Source organism: Salmo salar, chromosome 10 (genome assembly GCF_965601325.2).
Source record: "Salmo salar chromosome 10, fSalSal1, whole genome shotgun sequence".
NCBI classification, from domain to species: Eukaryota; Metazoa; Chordata; class Actinopteri; order Salmoniformes; family Salmonidae; genus Salmo; species Salmo salar.
This window is the reverse complement of record NC_138300.1, coordinates 117,498,780-117,517,799: the sequence shown is the minus strand read 5'-3', so window position 1 is coordinate 117,517,799 and position 19,020 is coordinate 117,498,780. Positions and strand designations below refer to the sequence as shown.

General features: G+C 43.8%; 1 protein-coding gene across 3 annotated transcripts; it reads right to left on the bottom strand.

Moving 5' to 3' along the window:
- Positions 1–1,877: 1,877 nt before the first annotated feature.
- On the bottom strand, positions 1,878–18,939 carry LOC106561643 (CCR4-NOT transcription complex subunit 4). Of its 3 annotated transcripts, none has more exons than XM_014125792.3 (13): positions 18,678–18,939; positions 16,644–16,850; positions 15,891–16,088; positions 13,436–13,522; positions 11,491–11,592; positions 11,027–11,152; positions 10,091–10,218; positions 9,712–9,942; positions 7,324–7,381; positions 6,802–7,063; positions 5,613–6,167; positions 4,924–5,187; positions 1,878–4,482 (listed from the first exon to the last, which is right to left on the bottom strand). In XM_014125792.3, exons 2-13 carry the CDS (start codon positions 16,815–16,817, stop codon positions 4,091–4,093), a joined length of 2,577 nt encoding a protein of 858 aa, XP_013981267.1. In that variant the 5' UTR covers positions 16,818–16,850; positions 18,678–18,939; the 3' UTR covers positions 1,878–4,090. The 3 variants fall into 3 exon arrangements, with proteins under 3 accessions (XP_013981267.1, XP_013981268.1, XP_082813543.1); XM_014125793.3 differs by having other exon boundaries at positions 4,927–5,187; positions 18,678–18,938; XM_082957417.1 differs by lacking the exon at positions 18,678–18,939 and adding an exon at positions 17,727–17,946.
- Between the last annotated feature and the right edge of the window lie 81 nt (positions 18,940–19,020).

Here is a 19,020-nt window from a genome sequence, read left to right as displayed (position 1 = left end):
TCCAGGAGGAACAACAGGTTACAATGTCCAGCAGACCACAGGCAAATAGAAGAGGATAACAAACTCTGCTTTGCCTCCCGTGAAAATGATAAATATAGGTAAGAATATTCCGGCAGCGTGTAGAAGTCCCAGTGGGAAGACCAGAGGTAACATTATGGACGACGTTGGAGTCATAGCATAACCTTGCCTCAGCAAGTAACACTGTATTTACATAAGAGGACATTAAAAATGTACCGCTTTAGGTAAGAGGGTAAACATGGCTGCACGAGGTGTTGTAAACAACACAGTCTGGGAAGACCATCGGTAATTTATGAACAAGGTTGGATTCTGATATTGTGATTCATTAGCATAACCTTGATTATCTCTGACTTGCTTCAGATTTAACTCGTAGGAAGACGTTGATTAACAAGAAGGTTCAGAACAACATTCTAGAAGCCTGGGGTTTGAAAAAACTCACACTGGGAAGACCACAGGTAACAACAGGGACAATGTTGGATTCATGCCATATTAACCTTGCTTTGGATTAAACTAATTCATAAACAGTAGAGACATTCATTCATCAAACACCCACAGGCAAGAAGAATAACCTAACATTACAATTTTGTCACCGCAGTACATGAATTAACACATGGGGTGAGATCTCACAGGAAAAGACAGGAAGTAAAACAATAATCAGTGTTGGATTCTAATACAGTCATGATGCATTAGCATATCCTTGATTATCCCTTATGGAACTAACACAAAGACATTCATTAAATGATAAAGGTAAACATTATTCTACCAGCGTGAGGTGTTGAAGTCACACTGGGATTCTGTCGCCACAGTACATAACTGACAGTAATGATGTCACAGGATCAGTTTCCCCACTGTTACCTTTAATCTGTCAGAGGTCCTACAGGACAGTGAGCTATAGCAGTACACCGCTATTCTGCTGCAGGTAGCCACATAGTACTGCGTAGGCTGGCTGGCTGTGTGGGCCAGGTTGCACTGCACAGGAGGTGGGTGAGGACTGCATACAGTATGCAAGAACACACACACACCCCCCTACCTCTCAGACAAACCCTCAGATCTGAGAGCACCATCTAGTTTGCCACATACTCCTGCCAGCTTTTCAAAGTCAATAAATCAATGTAGGACAATGTCAATTTGATATCAGTTGGGACAGAATTAAAAACAATTACGGGGGTTTTACAGGGGATAAACAACAAAGACGCAATGTACTCAGAGATAACCTTCAGTACCTGAGCGCCAACATCCCACTGAGCTCTCCCCACTTTTGTTGGGGTAGACAGGGTCTCCGTCCTAAAACTGCATCCTATTCCCTCTGTAGTACAATACAGGGCTCTGGTCAAAAGTAGTGCACTATATATGGTGAATAGGGGGCCATTTGGGATACAAACTAAATTTGGGTTGCAGAGTCTCAGCAGGGAGTGAAGACAGACTGACCCCTAGTGGAGAGAAAGTAAAAATACAGCCCTGAAGAAATTGCTCTCTTTAACATTTAAGTAACGATTCATTGACTTGAGTTTTTGTGGTGTCACATTTAAGATCATTCAAATCTTCTACTGGTCATAAATGCAGGTCTTCGCACTGTGGAGATCAAGCTTACGTTACATCAGAAACATTAGGGGTCTGTTTCCCGGGTGCAGAACAAGTCTAGCGCTGGAGTAGAAAGCACGCTCAATGGACGTTCTCCATTGAAATAGGGTTTTAGTCCAGGATAGGATTTAATCCGTGTCCAGGAAACAGACCCTACGAGTTGTACAACTGGTTATATCAACATGTTATGACAGTTAAGAACAGTCAATGTAATACTTTAACGACAAGGAAACGTGACAAAGTGTGAATCTGTGAAACAAAAAGAGCCAAATCGAGCATTGGGTTTTTCCGTTTTATTTAAGGTTTCTTTTTCCAGACCTGCAGAGGACAGTTCAATTCCTTTAACCTCCTCAATGAGTGTTTAACTCAGCATCATGTTTAAAACCACGGTAGTAGAACTGACTGTTAGTTTCTCCTGGATCAGTTCTTGTTTCTGGTGAATACTGTTTTAATAGGGGACAGCAGGAGAAAGAGGGAGCGATGAACAGAGTGAGCGAGAGAGAGAGAGAGAAAGATGGAGAGATCATGAGTTAAGACTCGAAAAGAAAGAGGCTGTGAAGGGAGGAGAGGTTATTCATTCTCTTGGCCCAGAGAAAGGCAGAGAGCTCCTTGGATTAAATTGCAAGCCGTCGTTTGTCAGCTTGTCTTGTATAGCACTTTACGATATCACATTGCATTATTTCCATTCTCATATGTTTTATACAGATACATATCAGAACATCGTGACACTAATTCCCTTGCCAATCACTCAAGCTCCTCTCATATCATGGTAAGGCCTCGTTGAAAGCCCTCACGGGTCTAACAAGGCAGAAACTTGTAACGCTATTGGCTACCCTTATTAGTATTAGTTTTGACCTGCATATCTTGGAAGCCTTTTCATCAACCCCTTCATTTCTCTGTTTTGTCTGCTTTCTGGTAGTTCTCCTGATAAGGGTTTAGCTACTGTAGGTGCCACACAGTGGCACTGTGTATAAGACCAAATCCTGGATTTCATGATGTCCCAGTATTAGCCTTCCAACAGTCTTTAAATATTGTACTTTGTTCTAGCCTCGATGCCAACCGCTCTGTTTCACCAGAATTAGCACTTAACGTGCCGAGGTCTGGTATCGCGAGTCTTGGCCTATTCTTCTTCCGACCCGAGAACAGTGGCGAGACTCTTTAACCCGTCGGCCAGCCCTCCTGTTAGGTGGTGCTACTTCCTCTGATACAGAGGTTCAACTGAACCTTCCCTCTACTACAGGACGGGGCACCATGACCCCTGACCCCAAAGGGAAGAACGTTGGTTTTAATGACCTGCATGAGACAAGTCATTGGTTGGGCGCGTTCCAGGCAGACTACATTGCAGTCGCCAGCCAGATCTCACAACGCCTGGATAGGTGTTCTCAACTAAACAGTTAAATCAGCTATAGCTGATCAGTTCTCAGCTAACCACATATGATATAGCAGTCTGACACCGACTTCAAAAGGTCGATCATTGGTTGCTGCATGAGTGCAGCACGACTACAATCTAGTCGGCCTGGAACGTCACCATTGTGACCGTGTGTCTAACATGGAAACCGTAGCATGTACAGCCTGCCTGTGCCCTCAACTCACCCCTCCTAACGTCTTAGTCTGCCCATCTCTGTCTGCATCATTTCCTGTCATCTGAACCAACTACAACAAGTCCCTCAACAATACTTCTCTAAAGATTCTCAAACATACCTCTTAAACCGTTAAACTGAGGCATTTTGTCACATGCCCAAAGTTAACCACTTCAGGGCTTCTCTGCAGGGAGGGAACGTAAAGTTTCATTCAGGTCTCCTGTTCTGTTGAAAGTGGGGAGGATGAGGGTATTTGGGGCAAAGCTTTAAGAGCAGATTTTCCATTCGTTTTGTTGCTTCATCCTCAGAGAGTAATCGTGACTTCACTTCTTTCACCCATTTCATATTTGATCACGAGTTAACTTCTTAAAATGACCCACGTTAGTTAATCTTGCTTCTTGTGCGTTTGTAGTTATCGACTAGCATTGCTCCCGTTCTCCGTGCTCGTCTAGATCATAAAAGGACGGACCTCAAGTGAAGCTCACAGCAGTGTCTGATCCCAAACAATTCCCCTGGGTCATATTTATTATGCACCAAACGAAAGAAAACGAAGTGAAACCGGCAGGGACTACATGGATTTATCTGTCCAATAAGAAACACTTTCCATTTTCAAAATGTTTCACTACTACTGAACACACCCCTGACTACTGGAGCTCACAGTAAGGCGTTGACGTGGCCGGTAGCAGACCAAAAGGGAGGGGACCTAGCAATGCATGTCATGTGCCACGGAAAAAACAAAAAAACAAAGGAACAAACAGGCCGTCAGAACAGAAAAAAAGATAGAAGTTGAAAGGACAAAGAAAGCAGCCTTGTTATTTTGTTAGCTAATAATTTTTCATAATTTGATAATCTGCAGATTGGTGTGTGTACACTGTATCTGTATCGGGTTGAGACACTGCTGTAATCTGTCTTTAGTGTCGGTCCCCAGCAGTGGTGCTGTTTAGCAGCTCTGTAGCGCTCTGGCCTGGGGGTCTGAAGGCTGTCTGGAAGCCTGGGGGAGGGCTGTGAAACTGGCTGGGGTTGGCCTGTGTGGGTTGGGCCAGGCTGGGAAGGTAAGGGGCCCAACCGGAGCCAGCTCTGTGGTGGAGGGGGAGGTGTGGGTGTGAGGCAGCCTGGTCTAGGAGGCCGTGGTGGTGGCTGTGGAGGGACTGGTGCTGCTGGTTCTGGGGCTGCTGGGGGAGGGAGGAGCTAGGCAGGGCAGGGCCGTCCATCTCTGTCAGGGCCTGGAGGGACTTGAGCCAGTGGGGAGGGTTCTGGTCCTCTTGGAAAAGGTCTAAACTGTTTCCTGTCGAGGCTGGGATGCCTGAAGAGAGGAGAGAGACGGGTGAGTGAGTGGGAACTGTAGGACAGAGTTACCCAAACTCTGCATGCTTTGGTTTTTGCCCCTAGCACCACACAGCAGACTCAAATAACCAACTCATCATCGCTTTTGATTAGGGCAAAAACCAAAACGTGCTCGAGATCTCGGGACCTGTTGGAGAAACCATGGTGTAGGAGACCCACTTCCATTTAGTATCTTTAGTGTTGTCTACAGATCTCCCTGGAAAACACTGACTATTGTTGGTGAGTAGAGTATCCTGGCTAAATAAAGATGACATGTCCAACTCTGTTTATAACACTTTCAAACCTCTTAATAAGTTAGTGTAAATAGTTGTTAGATATCTGCATGTTATATGACAGAATAAAGTCATTATCATCATCATCGTATTGTACCTGTGTAATAAATACGTCTGGGGTTACTCACTACCTGTGATGATGGCTGGGTCCATCCAGCTGGCCGTACCGTCCCAGCTGAGGCTGTGAGATAGTCCCCCTGGCCCGTGGAGCCCCCCAGGGCCCACCAGGTGGTTAGGCCGCCCGATGTGGTTCACACTGGAGGACGAGGAGGAGGAGGAAGATGAGGAGGAGTTGGGGAGACCGCCGAAGTTGATGTTGATGTTGGGTAGGAGAGCTCTCAGGCCAGCCTGCCATTCTTTCACATTGAGGCCGTCTATAGAACAGCTGCTTTCTGTAGAGAGAACATCTTTATTTAATTATGGACAAATTAGAAAATAAGCAGTGCTGATTTACTTCATTTAATACAGATTTTTGATGAATCCACATCTTCACAGGTGGCTTTGGACTGCCATCTTGTGGTCAAAACACAGAACTACATCTACATGTTATTTTGCCCTTGCAGGAAACAAATTACATGGGAAAAATAGGCAAAACGATGACTTGTTTTGACATTCAATCCTTGTTACAGTCATACTGGACAGACTGTACTAAACATGACTCAGAGTTGGGGTCAACTGAATTTCAATTCAGTCCATTCAGGATTTAAACTGAAATTCCAATTTCAATTTTGTTTACTTCCTGAATTAAGACAAGACATAACTGACCCCTAACCTCAACACTCCCAGAAGACAGAGCCAGGGTCTTATAACAACCTACCTGATATGGGGATCCCTCCCAGCCCTGTACTGTGGCGCTGAGGAGGCATGCTCAAGTCCAGGAAGTTTCCGTGTCCCCCTCCAGTGTTGGCCGAGTGGTTCAAGTGTGAGAGGTGATTATTGCTGCGTGCCGAGGGAGACATGTCCATCCAGGGATGCCGAGCTGCAGCGGCGGCCTGTGGAGCCTGACTTCCACCATGATGACTACTCTGACTCTGGGAACCAGGGAAACTAAAGGAACTATAAATTTGCCTATGGTGGAGCTGAGAAAGTCGGGGTGGAGGTCCAATGCTGCTGGGGAAATGGTTGGGGTTGGAGGGGGGCACGTGAAGGCCGTGGTGTGACCCGGGGTGGTGGAGGCTGAAAGGCCCGGGGGACCCCAGTGGACTGGGCTGGTCCTGGACTGACAGCTCCTTCTCTATGAGGTCAGCCAGGGCCTTCCGCGTGATGTCGAAGGGGTCGAAGCCTAGGTCGTCATCCTGCTGTTGTGTCTTGGATGAGGAGCCGAAGCCGAAGGCCGCCTGCCAGTCTGTGGAGGACGAGACCGGTATCGTGTCTGGGGAAGGAAGAGAACCATGGAAAACTTATCTAGAGGTTATGTTTCAAAGCTGAAACGCAGTGGAGCAGACACTGCATATTTTTATTACCCCTTTTTTCTCCCCAATTTCGTGGTATCCAATTGGTAGTTACTGTCATGTCTCATCGCTGCAACTCCCGTACGGACTCGGGAGAGGCGAAGGTCGAGAGCCACGCGTCCTCCGAAACACAACCCAACCAAGCCGCACTGCTTCTTGACACAATGCACATCCAACCCGGAAGCCAGCCACACCAATGTGTCGGAGGAAACACCGTACACCTTGCGACCTGGTCAGCGTGCACTGCGCCCGGCCTGACACAGGAGTCGCTAGTGCGCGATGAGACAAGGAAATCCCTGCCAGCCAAACCCTCCCCTAACCCGGACGATGCGAGGCCAATTGTGCGCCGCCCCATGGGCCTCCAGGTTGTGGCCGGCTGCAACAGAGCCTGGGCTCGAACCCAGAATCTCTGGTGGTACAGCTAGCAATGCGATGCAGTGCCTTAGACCACTGCGCCACCCGGGAGGCGACACTACACTGTTAAAGGACGCATCGTCTACCAAACAGTGTGTGTGTGTGTGTGATTTGTCCCAGTGTCTACCCCACACAACCCACCTGATGCGAAGAGGCTCTGTGGTTCAGGGGTCATGGGCCAGTCGCATCCCCCTCTAGGTGTGTTAGGGAAGGGGGGCAGGCCAGACGGGATGGGGTTGGGTTGTCTGAAGTTACTGTTGTCTGAGAACAGGGACTGGGACTCTGCAGCAGCCCCCTCGAAGGGCGAGCGGGCGGTGAGGTCCACTACACTGATAGGAACCACCAGACTGCTGGGGGGTCTGGTCAGCCCCGGAGGAGAGGAGGGGGACTCACTGTTAGGCATCTGGAGAGGGGGGGGGACATTGGTAATGTCTGTGACAATGTAACATTTTTAAGAAATAATCAGTTATATTTGAAATGGATCCGAAGAAACTGTATACTCTGCATATATTTAACAATCATTTCCCTAAATAACGTCAACATTCTTCATGTAATATAGTAATTATCTATATACAAATCTTGAAAACAAATTTTTTTAAATGGTTAAAACATATTTCTGTACTTCTACATGTGAAATGAAGTCATTAGTAAAGGTCTTCGTACCTGTTGTAATGTCTCTCCATTCACCATACTTATTGATTCCGGAGGTTTGTCGCTGGGACTAAAGAGAAACAGACTATGATCTTCATGGCCCACCACCAGCATTTAAAATGGACCAAAATGAGACCAGTTTGGCCTGTGAGTTATAACCTTTTCACTCTATTGTTCTGACCTGAACCAAACTAGGCTGGCTTGGATTCTCTGTTCACACAGCCCTTTTCAGCACGTTTCCAGCAACTATAGTGAATGTGTAACCATGCAGTACAGAATAGTACTGCCTGCCTTCTCAGTAAGCTTGGTTTAACCCTCCAGTATATATTGCCTGTGACATGTCAACATTTCTGTTGTCATTGTAAAATGGACTAATAAAGTCTTATTCTTCTACAGCGCCTTCAGAAAGTAGTCACACCTTTGACTTTACACATTTTGTAAATTGATAAAATGTAGCATTTTTTTGTTCACTGGCCTACATACAATAACCCATAATCAAAGTGGAATAATGTTTTTACAAATGAATTAAAAAAAATGTAAGTCAAAATGGCTTGAGTCAATAAGTATTCAAACTCTGTTATGGCAAGCTTAAATAAGTTCAGGAGTAACAATGTGCTTCACAAGTCACATAAGTTGCATCGACTGTGTGCAATAGAGTTCAACATGATTTTTGAATGACTACATCATCACTGTACACACATACAATTATTATCTGTAAGGTCCCTCAGTTGAGCAGTGAATTTGAAACAGATTCAACCACAAAGACCAGGGAGGTTTTCCAATGCCTCACAATTTCAGGGATTTCCCCGTGAGGTCAATGGTGAATTTAAAACAGAGTTGAATGGCTGTGATAGGAGAAAACTGAGGATGGATCCACAACGTTGTAGTTACTCCTCAATACTAACTTAAACGACAGAGTGAAAAGGAAGGCTGTACAGAAAAAAAAACTATTCCAAAACATGCATCCTGTTTGCAATAAGGCACTGAAGTAATACTGCAAAAAAGAAATGTGGTAAGCAATTCCCTTTTTGTCTTGAATACAAAGTGTTACGTTTGGGACAAATCCAATACAGCACATTGAGTACAACTACATATTTTCAAGCATGGTGGCTGCATAACATTATGGGTATGCTTGTAATCGTTAAGGAATGGGGAGTTTTTCAGGATAAAAAAAATTAAAAAAAAGGGAATGGAGCTAAGCACAGGCAAAATCCTAGAGGAAAACCTGGTACCGTCTGCTTTCCACCAAACACTGGGAAATGAATTTACCTTTCAGCAAGACAACCTAAAACACCAGGCCAAATCTACACAGGATTTGCTTACCAAGAAAACAGCGAATGTTCCTGAGTGGCCGAGTTACAGTTTGGATTTAAATCTACTTGAAAATCCATGTTAATACCTGAAAATGGTTGTCTAGCAATGATCAACAACCAATTTTACAAAGCTTTAGGAATTTTGAAAATAATAAATAGGCAAATAGTGTATAATCCAGGTGTGGAAAGCTCTTAGAGATTTACCCAGAAAGCTGTAAATCACTGCCAAAGATGATTCAGGGGTGTGAATACTTATGTAAATGAGATATTTCTGCATTTCATTTTCAATAAATTTGCACCAAATTCTAAAAACATGTTTTCACTGTCATTATGGAGTATCCATTTTGAATTCAGGCTGTAACAACAAAATGTGGAATAAGTCAAGGTGTATGAATACTTTCTCAAGGCACTGCATATCAGGGATTCTCAAAGTGGGATCCAGGTACTGCAGGGGGTCTGTGGGCAGATTTCTCGATCTGTATCCATCCACCTATCCACACACAATTTTTTTTTATGAATATTACAAGAGAGACTTTCGGCCAAGGGATCCGTGGAATAGATTTAAAGTGTGTAATAATATTAATCTATAATGTATGTTCTTAACCCTGGGCAACATGGGCCTGGGAGGCTCACAGGGATGTTGGTATCCACAGCACTCCAATTATACATTTTTCAACTCAATACTACTCCTCCCCCAATTTTTATTTACTTAACTGCAGTTTTTAAAACTTAAATTACAGTGCAAAGTTCTCTCTGCCTAATGGCAAAATGTGTAGAATTGCAGGATATTAGCTTGACAGCTGAAAAAAAAAAAATACCTGACCCATGACAAAAAGTGTAGATTTACGGGAAATTCGCTTTAAAACGGAAATATTTTCTCTCCGATGTCAAAATGCAGACCTTTTAAAAATGTTCCTTCCCCGGGGCTGAGAATTGGTTAGTCTGGCCATGTAATGCAGACGTCATAGTAAAATTCCTTGTAGGCTATTTTTTAAATCACACTCGAGTAATGTTCTGAGTATGAGGGGGTGCTTTTACAAAAGTGGTCCGTGACCCAAAAAGTTTGAGAAGCCCTGTTCCATATTACCTGTTGCTGTCACAGTTAGAGGAGAAGGGGGAGAGGGCAGCACTCTGACCAGACCCCATCCCCAGCTCGGTGTCCAGCCCCAGGCCAAGTCCTAACCCATCGGAGGTCATGCCCTCTGGGTCCAGGCAGCAGTCTAGCAGCGGAGGAGACTTCCTGTCCTCTGACAGGCCATTGGCCAGTTTGCCACCGTACCCCGATAGAATCGGCCACCCATCTTTGCCATTGTTGGGTCTGTGATAAATGGACAAACATCTAATAAAGAGATGTTGTGTGGTCAAAATCAATAGAAGCCTAAGGTGGTCAAGCGGTTAGTGCCACAGCCTCCAGGGCAAATATTTGCTTTTGGGTAGATAGGGGAGAGCCAAAATACCAAACATACCTTTGTGTAGAATTTGAAGATCTGTTTTTTGACTTTTCCCCTGCACACGTTGACGTTTGTAGAAAGCTGGGGTTCATTTTGTAGAGGTCCTGGAGTAGTGTCTGCTCGTATTCTTGGTGTTTCCCGGCCTAAGAATCATAACACACAACGCTCCCACTGTTCACCACAGACACCCGACTCAACCCTCCCACTGTTCACCACAGACACCCGACTCAACGCTCCCACTGTTCACCACAGACACCCGACTCAACGCTCCCACTGTTCACCACAGACACCCGACTCAACGCTCCCACTGTTCACCACAGACACCCGACTCAACGCTCCCACTGTTCACCACAGACACCCGACTCAACGCTCCCACTGTTCACCACAGACACCCGACTCAACGCTCCCACTGTTCACCACAGACACCCGACTCAACGCTCCCACTGTTCACCACAGACACCCGACTCAACGCTCCCACTGTTCACCACAGACACCCGACTCAACGCTCCCACTGTTCACCACAGACACCCGACTCAACGCTCCCACTGTTCACCACAGACACCCGACTCAACGCTCCCACTGTTCACCACAGACACCCGACTCAACGCTCCCACTGTTCACCACAGACACCCGACTCAATTCAACTGTGTCACAGCTTCCACCTAGACCCTGATCTAGCATGACAACGACATCAGGAATTGGCTATACAGCACAAACAGATCTGGGACCAGCTTCAAATAACATTAATGCTGAGGTCCAAAGTCACTTGAAGTAAGAACATGGTTGAAAAGGCAGATACTAAAACATCCAAGAGGAAATAAAGAACAAGATCTAACCTGGGACAAGGTAGACACACAGGCAAGAACAGTACATGACGTCAAGAGAAAGTTGTTTGGCATCTCTATTCACCCACCAACAAATCACACAGGAAGAATAAAAATGATTTTTTACCTGCATCTCCTCTTTAGTAAAGCTAGCTGCCTCATCCCCCAGCTCATGTAGATACATACAGTCTGGTTTGGGACACTGCATGCTTTTGAGGAAGTAACTGCAGTATTTTGTTGTACCTAAAGAAGCCTGCATTTTAAAAAAAATATATTTTTTAAAAACAAAAGGAGAGCTCAGTGAAAATGTACTTGATGAATGTTCTCTTCAGTTATTGCCCTCTAAATCATATTACTACATATCTAAGAGAAAGGTCATATAGCATTTAAGATAAGATAGTACTTTATTTGATAACGTTCCTTACAGTAAGTAAACAAACAGTTACTTCTAGGACCAGTTTCCCCAGATAGATTAAGCATTGTCCTGGACTAAAATGCACCTTCAATGGAATTTCTCAATTGGGAATTGTTATCCAGGATTTGGTTTAATTTGTGTCAAAGAAACTGGCCCTGACTGTCTGTTTCGGTCACCTTGAGTGTTCTGCCGTCCACCACTACATTGTTTACACATTGTATTGCTCGGAGGGCGTCTTCAGAGCGGATATAGGTGACATAGGCACTGGCACTGGGACCCTGTGGATCAGAAAAGTTATAATATTCAGAATAGGTGATAAGAAAACACACAGCTTTTTATTAAAGATGTAGTGTGTGTAACAACCTGCCTATTTACAGTTGAGAGGAACCCATTTGCTTTTAAATTCAATCCCACTTTTCATGATCTGACACTTTTCTCCAAAGTAATTGACAGTACAGCGAGTATGTACAGTACCAGTCTAAAGTTTGGACTCCTACCCATTCAAGCGTTTTATTTTATATTTTCTACATTGTAGAATAATAGTGAAGATGTCAAAAATATGACATAACATATACCGAATCATATAGTAACCAAAAGTGTTAAATCTATGATTCATCAAAGTAACCTTGATGACCACTTTGCACACTCTTGGCATTCTCTCAACCAGCTTCATGAGGTAGTCACCTGGAATGCATTTCAATTAACAGGTGTGCCTTGTTAAAAGTTAATTTGTGGACTTTCTTTCCTTCTTAATGCATTGAGCCAATCAGTTGTGTGACAATGTAGGTGTGGTATACGGAACAAATACCTATTTGGTAAAATACCAAGTCCATATTATGCCAAGAGCAGCTCAAATAAGTATAGAGAAACAACATTCCATCATTATTTTAAGACATGGAGGTCAGTCAATTCTGAACGTTTCATGTGTAGTCGCAAAAACCAAGCGCTATGATGAAACTGGCTCTCATGAGGACCACCACAGGAAAGGAAGACCCAGAGTTACCTCTGCTGCAGAGGACAAGTTCATTAGAGTTAGGAGCCTCAGAAATTGCAGCCAAATGAATGCTTCACAGAGTTCAAGTAACAGACGCATCTCAACATCAACTATTCTGAGGAGACTGTGAACCAGGCCTTCATGGTAGAATTGCGGCAAAGAATCCACTTCTAAAGGACACCAATAAGAAGAGGATACTTGCTTGGGCCAAGAAACAAAAGAAAATGGACATTAGACCGATGGAAATCTTTCCTTTGTTCTGATGAGTCCAAATTGTGGATTTTTGGTTCCAACCGCCGTGTCTTTGTGAGATGCAGATTAGGTGAATGGATGATCTCCGCATGTGTGGTTGCCACCATGAAGCATGGAGGAGGATGCAGGAGGAGATGTGATGGTACTTTACTGGTGACACTGTCAGTGACTTATTTTAGAATTCAAGGCACACCTAACCAGCATGGCTACCACAGCATTCTGCAGCGATACGCCATCCCATCTGGTTTGCGCTTAGTGGGACTATCATTTGTTTTTCAACAGGACAATGACACAAAACACACCTCCAGGCAGTGTAAGGGCTATTTGACCAAGAAGGAGAGTGTTGGAGTGCTGCATCAGATGACCAGGCCTCCACAACCACCCTCAACTCAATTGAGATGGTTTGGGATGAGTTGGACAGCAGAGTCAAGAAAAAGCAGCCAACAAGTGCTCAGCATATGTGGGAACCCCTTTCAAGACTGTAGGTAAAGCATTCCAGGTCAAGCTGGTTGAGAGAATGCCAAGAGCGTGCAAAGCTGTCATCAAGGCAAAGGGTGGCTACTTTGAAGAATAAAAAAATATATTTGGATTTGTTTTATACTTTTTTGGTTACTACATGATTCCATGTGTGTCATTTCATAGTTTTGATGTCTTCACTATTATTCTACCATGTGGAAAATAAAAAATAAAGAAAAACCGTTGAATGAGTAGGTGTGTCTAAACTTTTGACTGGCACCGTATACATTTTAGTATGTGATCCCTAAGGCGATAGAACCCACGACTGTTCCCCGTTACCACCCTCCTCCCAAGAGAGCCACCCTCCTCCCAAGAGAGCCACCCTCCTCCCAAGAGAGCCACAAAGAACCAGTTCTTACCTGTGAACCTGCATATGATGTGCTGTTATTAATGACCACCTTGTGTATTTTCCCAAACTTCCCAAAATACTCTGGCCTTTTTAGAACCTGTGCAGAATTGAATAGAGATGGAGACATTTTTCACAAACAAAGCTTTATAAATACAGTTGAGGGAAAACAAATATAGCTAGGTCAGTAGACCAGAAATATGATCAAGTAACAGAATAGTGAGATGAAATTGTGAACATCTTTGTCCAACTACTTAAAGCAGGGCTCTTCAACGCTGTTCCTGGAGAGCAACCCCACCTTTAGGTTCACTCCAACCCTGTTCCTGGAGAGCAACCCCCCCTCCCTTCAGGTTTTAACTCAGACCCCAATTGTAACTAACCTGATTCAGCTTATCAACCAACTAATTATTAGAGTCAGGTGTGCTAGACTAGGGTTGGAGTGAAAACCTACAGGACAGTAGCTCTCCAGGAACAGGGTTGGAGTGAATAACTAATGGATACAATTTTTATGTCTCTGTGTGCAGGTGAGATGATTGAAGTTAGCTTAGCACAATTGCTGGAAGTCTCCCGGTACAGTAGCCAGCTCCTCTCAAAAGCAGGAAAATAAATCTAACTACCGTAAAGCTGTTATTTACTAATGCTAATAATCTACACATAGTAATCAATATTTTATAAATTCATACATTTTACTGATAACCATATTATCCACTTCCTCATTTTCTGTCCCATTGTAGCATAGAGATGTATAGAGATCGCAACGTTGTATCCGTCTCAATGGCATTGCCCATAAACTCAGACACCATAATGGGACAGATACAACAATTGTGACCTCTATACATCTCTATGAGAAATACAACCCCAAGTCTTGAAATCTCGCAGTATCCCTTTAAAATAACTGAAGCAAAGTGGAGGGGTGGGGACTTCAGTAGATTTAACGCGAGGTGTTAACTATTTCCAATCAATGTGCTAAGTGCTTTTGATCTCCACTGGCATCTGTGAACGTCAAATACTCTACGATAAAACTATGTACTATGCAAAAAAAGCATTTCCCAGGCAAAAAAGGTATGCATGGGTTAACTGTAGAACGGATGGGATAGTATATCACGTTACTTATAGAATAAATCTATGGCATTTAGCTGAAATCAGATGAGAAAATATGGACATCCTAAAAACAACTAATTACCTAGATGTCTCCTACACTATTGATGATGGACTCACCTCTGGGTCGGTGAGGCTTTAAGAGAAAAATCCTCAAAAAAGGGTAGGTCAACTAGGGTTGCAAAATTCAGGAAACTCAATTTCCCAGGTTTTCCAAAAATCCTAGTGGTAGGATTCCCAATTTCTGGAAAACCTGGGAATTTCTGGAAAGTTTCCTGGAATTTTGCCACCTTAAAAACTAAAAAGATCTAGATACGCTGAATGGTCGGCTATGAAAAGCCAACTGACATTTACTCCTGAGGTGCTGACCTGTTGCACCCTCAACAACCACTGTGATTATTATTTGACCCTGCTGGTCAACTATGAACATTTGAACATCTTGGCCATGTTCTGTTATAATCTCCACCCGGCACAGCCAGAAGAGGACTGGCCACCCCTCATAGCCTGGTTCCTCTAATGGTTTCTTCCTAGGTTCTGGCCTTTCTAGGGAGTTTTTCCACCGTGCTTCTACATCTGCATTGTTTGCCGTTTGGGGTTTTAGGTTGGGTTTCTGTACAGCACTTTGTGACATCAGCTGATGTAAGAAGGACTTTACAAATACATTTGACTGATTGGTCTATACTGATATAGTATATCTACACTGAGTATACCAAACATTACGAATACCTCCCCTTTAGCCCTCAGAACAGCCTTAACTCACTGGGACATGGACTCTACAAGGTGTTGAAAGCGTTCCACAGGAATGCTGGCCCATGTTGACTCCAATGCTTCCTACAGTTGTGTCAAGTTGGCTGGATGTCCATTGGGTGGTGGACTGTTCTTTATACACACAGGAAACTGTTGAGTGTGAAAAACCCAGCAGCATTGCAGTTCTTGAAACAAACCAGTTTGCCTGGCACCTACTACCATACCCCGTTCAAAGGCACTTCACTTTTGTCCATGTCTCAATTGTTTTAAGGCTTAGAAAATACTTAACCCGTCTCCTCCCCTTCATTTTATTTATTAAACTAGGCAAGAACAAATTCTTATTTACAATGACGGCCTAGGAACAGTGGGTTAACTACCTTGTTCAGGGGCAGAACGACAGATTTTTACCTTGTCCGCTCGGGGATTCAATCTAGCAACCTTTTGGTTACTGGCCCAAGGCTCTAACCACTAGGCTACCTGCTGCCCCATGATCTACATGGGGCAGTTTTAACAAGTGACATCAACAAGGGATCATCCTTTTCACCTGGTTAGTCTATGTCATGGAAAGAACATCTAATATACACTCAATGTATATTAATGTAGTAAGCTCACTGGTGTCTCACCTCTGGATCTGCGAGCCTTTGAGAGAGCCCGACCACAAACACCAGGTTTCTCTGCACCACCCTGACGCTGGCCAGGTGTTTCCTGTTCTCTGTCACCTTCTGCTTCTTCTCGTTCTGTTTCTGCTTCTTCTCGTTCTTTATCCTCTGGATCTCCTCCTGTGACAGGGGCTTGTACACAGCAGGGTCCTCCGGGTACGGCTGGATGGTAGGAGCAGAGATAGACAGGTAAACTCACCTGTACAGAGTATAAGTATATCCTTCTGGGGAGAGTTAGGAGCTGAGTAGAATCATTTCTGTCTCTGATGGATGAATAAAGTAGTATTATATTATACTAGATCAGTACTCTCCAACCTTGTTCCTGGAGAGCTACTGTCCTGTAGGTTTTCGTTCCAACCGTAATCTGGCGCACCCGATTATAATAATTAGCTGGTTGATAAGCTGAATCAGGTTAGTTACAACTGGGGTTGAAACGAAAACCTACAGGAGGGTAGCTCTCCAGGAACAGGGTTGAAAAGCCCTGTACTAGACTGTAGGTCACATTTCCATAACCCCACCCAGCCAGTCTTTTTCTGCAGGCGGGGCAGAGGCCATTCTCGTCTGTGCGGACACGGTGCCAGTAGAAGTGTAGGAGAAAGGCTAGGGGGTTAGGATAGGTTAAGTACCTTTCTGCAGGCGGGGCAGAGGCCGTTCTCGTCTGTGCGGATGCAGTGCTAGCAGAAGGGCTAGGGTTAGGGGTTAATATAGATTACGTACCTTTCTGCAGGCAGGGCAGAGGCCGTTCTCGTCTGTGCGGATGCGGTGCCAGCAGAAGCGGCAGATCTGGTAGCCACAGGTGCAGGGGAAGAAGTTGACATCGTCAATCTCCAGTGGCTCCATGCACAGAGGGCACTCCATAGAGTCATCCTTCATCTCGGGGCTGTGGGACATCCTATGGCACGGTGAAGGGAGCAGGTGTCACGGCTGGGAGGGAGGAGCGTAGTACAGGATGGGAGCTTTAGTAAGACATCAAGTTATCTTTATTGTCCCAATTGGGAAATGTGTTGTGCAGTCAGGATTCAACAATAAACAGCATACAACCGACACACACACACACACAACATGAAACAATGAGATGGATAAAAAGTAACAGTCATTGTCGAAAAGTGCAGCAATAAATAGACATTTCCTTTCATGTGCAGATGAGATTGGATAGAGACTGGAAAGACAATTCTGCTTTTCACAAACTCTATTTGGACTATTTTCTAAGTAGGTAAATAAATGGTCAACAATTGATAGGTTTCCATCCAATTGGCAACAGATTTGCATGCAAATATTCAACAACAATCCCCATAAAAAGAAAGATGTGCATTTTCCATCCAGAGATGTGTTCCCATCAAGTTAGTTTGATATGGCTGCTATATCAATATTTGCAAATAAACATTTCTCACATAATTAATTTGACCAACACAAAAAGATCACCTCTTGTAGATTATTTTGTCAAATTTTTTTTTACATTTAACAACAAATCTGCTGTTTCCATCAAGCCTGTCAAGACTTTATCTGACATACTTTACTGGCGTAAAAAAAAGGTTGGATTGGAAACCTGTATAGTGGAGAACATTAATAGTACACTAGTGACAATGCAAAACTTAGGCCTAAATCAAACCTGCTCACTTAACTAGTGGTACAGGTGTCTTAATATTTTAGTACTCTATGCTGAACGTTATGAGGATCATCACCAACTTTTGCCTGTGTTACAGGTCAATTGGCAACAGCTTGATACGAAAGTAGCAGATTGTGGTAAGGACAGCCAGCCACAAACACATTATGTGATGTTTTGACAGTAGGAGGGCGTACCTTCTTGTAGCTGTCAACTGTAATAGATCAAAGACTGATTAAAAACCAGGCCTATTGAATCTTGGGGTTTGTTGAGGAGGAGCTCACGATGGTCTTTAATAGAAGTAGATTGCAAACTGGAAGTCACTCTACCAGTGAGCTAGCTAGCTGATTACAAGTAACGGTCACTGACAAACTAGCTAGACTACATGCTAGCTAAAGTTAGCTCCATGGGTAACACTAGTTAACCAACTAACATTAGGTACTTTCCAATACAATACAAGTTGGTCAAACGCATATTTAAATCCGTTGCTAAACTACAGCGGACATCGCCAACATTCGCGCCCCTGTCCCCTCAACAAATTATACAGATGTACAAGTACTATAAGCAGCAATTGTCAGATGACTGATACTATGAAGCCAAATAGCTAGGTAATTAACGTTAGCATGCTGCTAATGGTTTGCAATGATTCTCTCCTGTGTTAGCTCGCGGCATAACATATGTTAGTTAGCTCGGAAAAAGCCGGTCAGGTGCCTAAACAATAAAATATGAGTAAGACCCAAGTCAACGAGTAAAATGCCGTCCATTTGACATTTTGCTTTGAGTAAATACCAAACGTTCACATGACAGGCACTGTCGTGTGAATACAAAGTGACAGCTTGTTAACCAACGAAGGTGCTAAAAGGCTAACATTAGCAAACAAGCTAACTTCAGAATCTAGGCTGGCATTCGGAGTTACCTAGCTAGTTAGCGACTGCGGCCTACTAACGTTAGCTTGCGAGCTAACAGACTCAGACACTCAGTAAACCATTGACATTTCATTAAATCCACAACTAGCAAGGCAACAATGCAAAAGGATGGCATTGAGGCAGAAACTGTATAACTTCGTTCATGCACCACGAAGCTAAATGTTATGTTACCACGAAATTATCAACAGTTACAATAATAGTTTCGACTAGCTAGCTACTCACCCTGTACGTATTACAGGGATTCCACTCCAAATGGACAGTCACACCAAATTGGGCGGGGATTGCTGATGTCTCTGAACTGTCCAGATTTGTATAGACACTTTAGATTATGTTAGGCTTATTATTGCGCTATAATTCAAAAGGCTTGATAGATGTTTTGTCCTTTTCTTGTTTTTTTTTATCTGTAAAGAAGATACGCTCTAACCACCATCTTAGCTAGCATTAAAATAGGGAGGAGTGAATGAAGCAAGCATTCAGTACGTACTGCGGCGGCGCAGAAGGTTATCAACAGTGCATTGTGGGAAATATAGTTAATTGTATTTTCAGTCAACATCCCTATGATAGG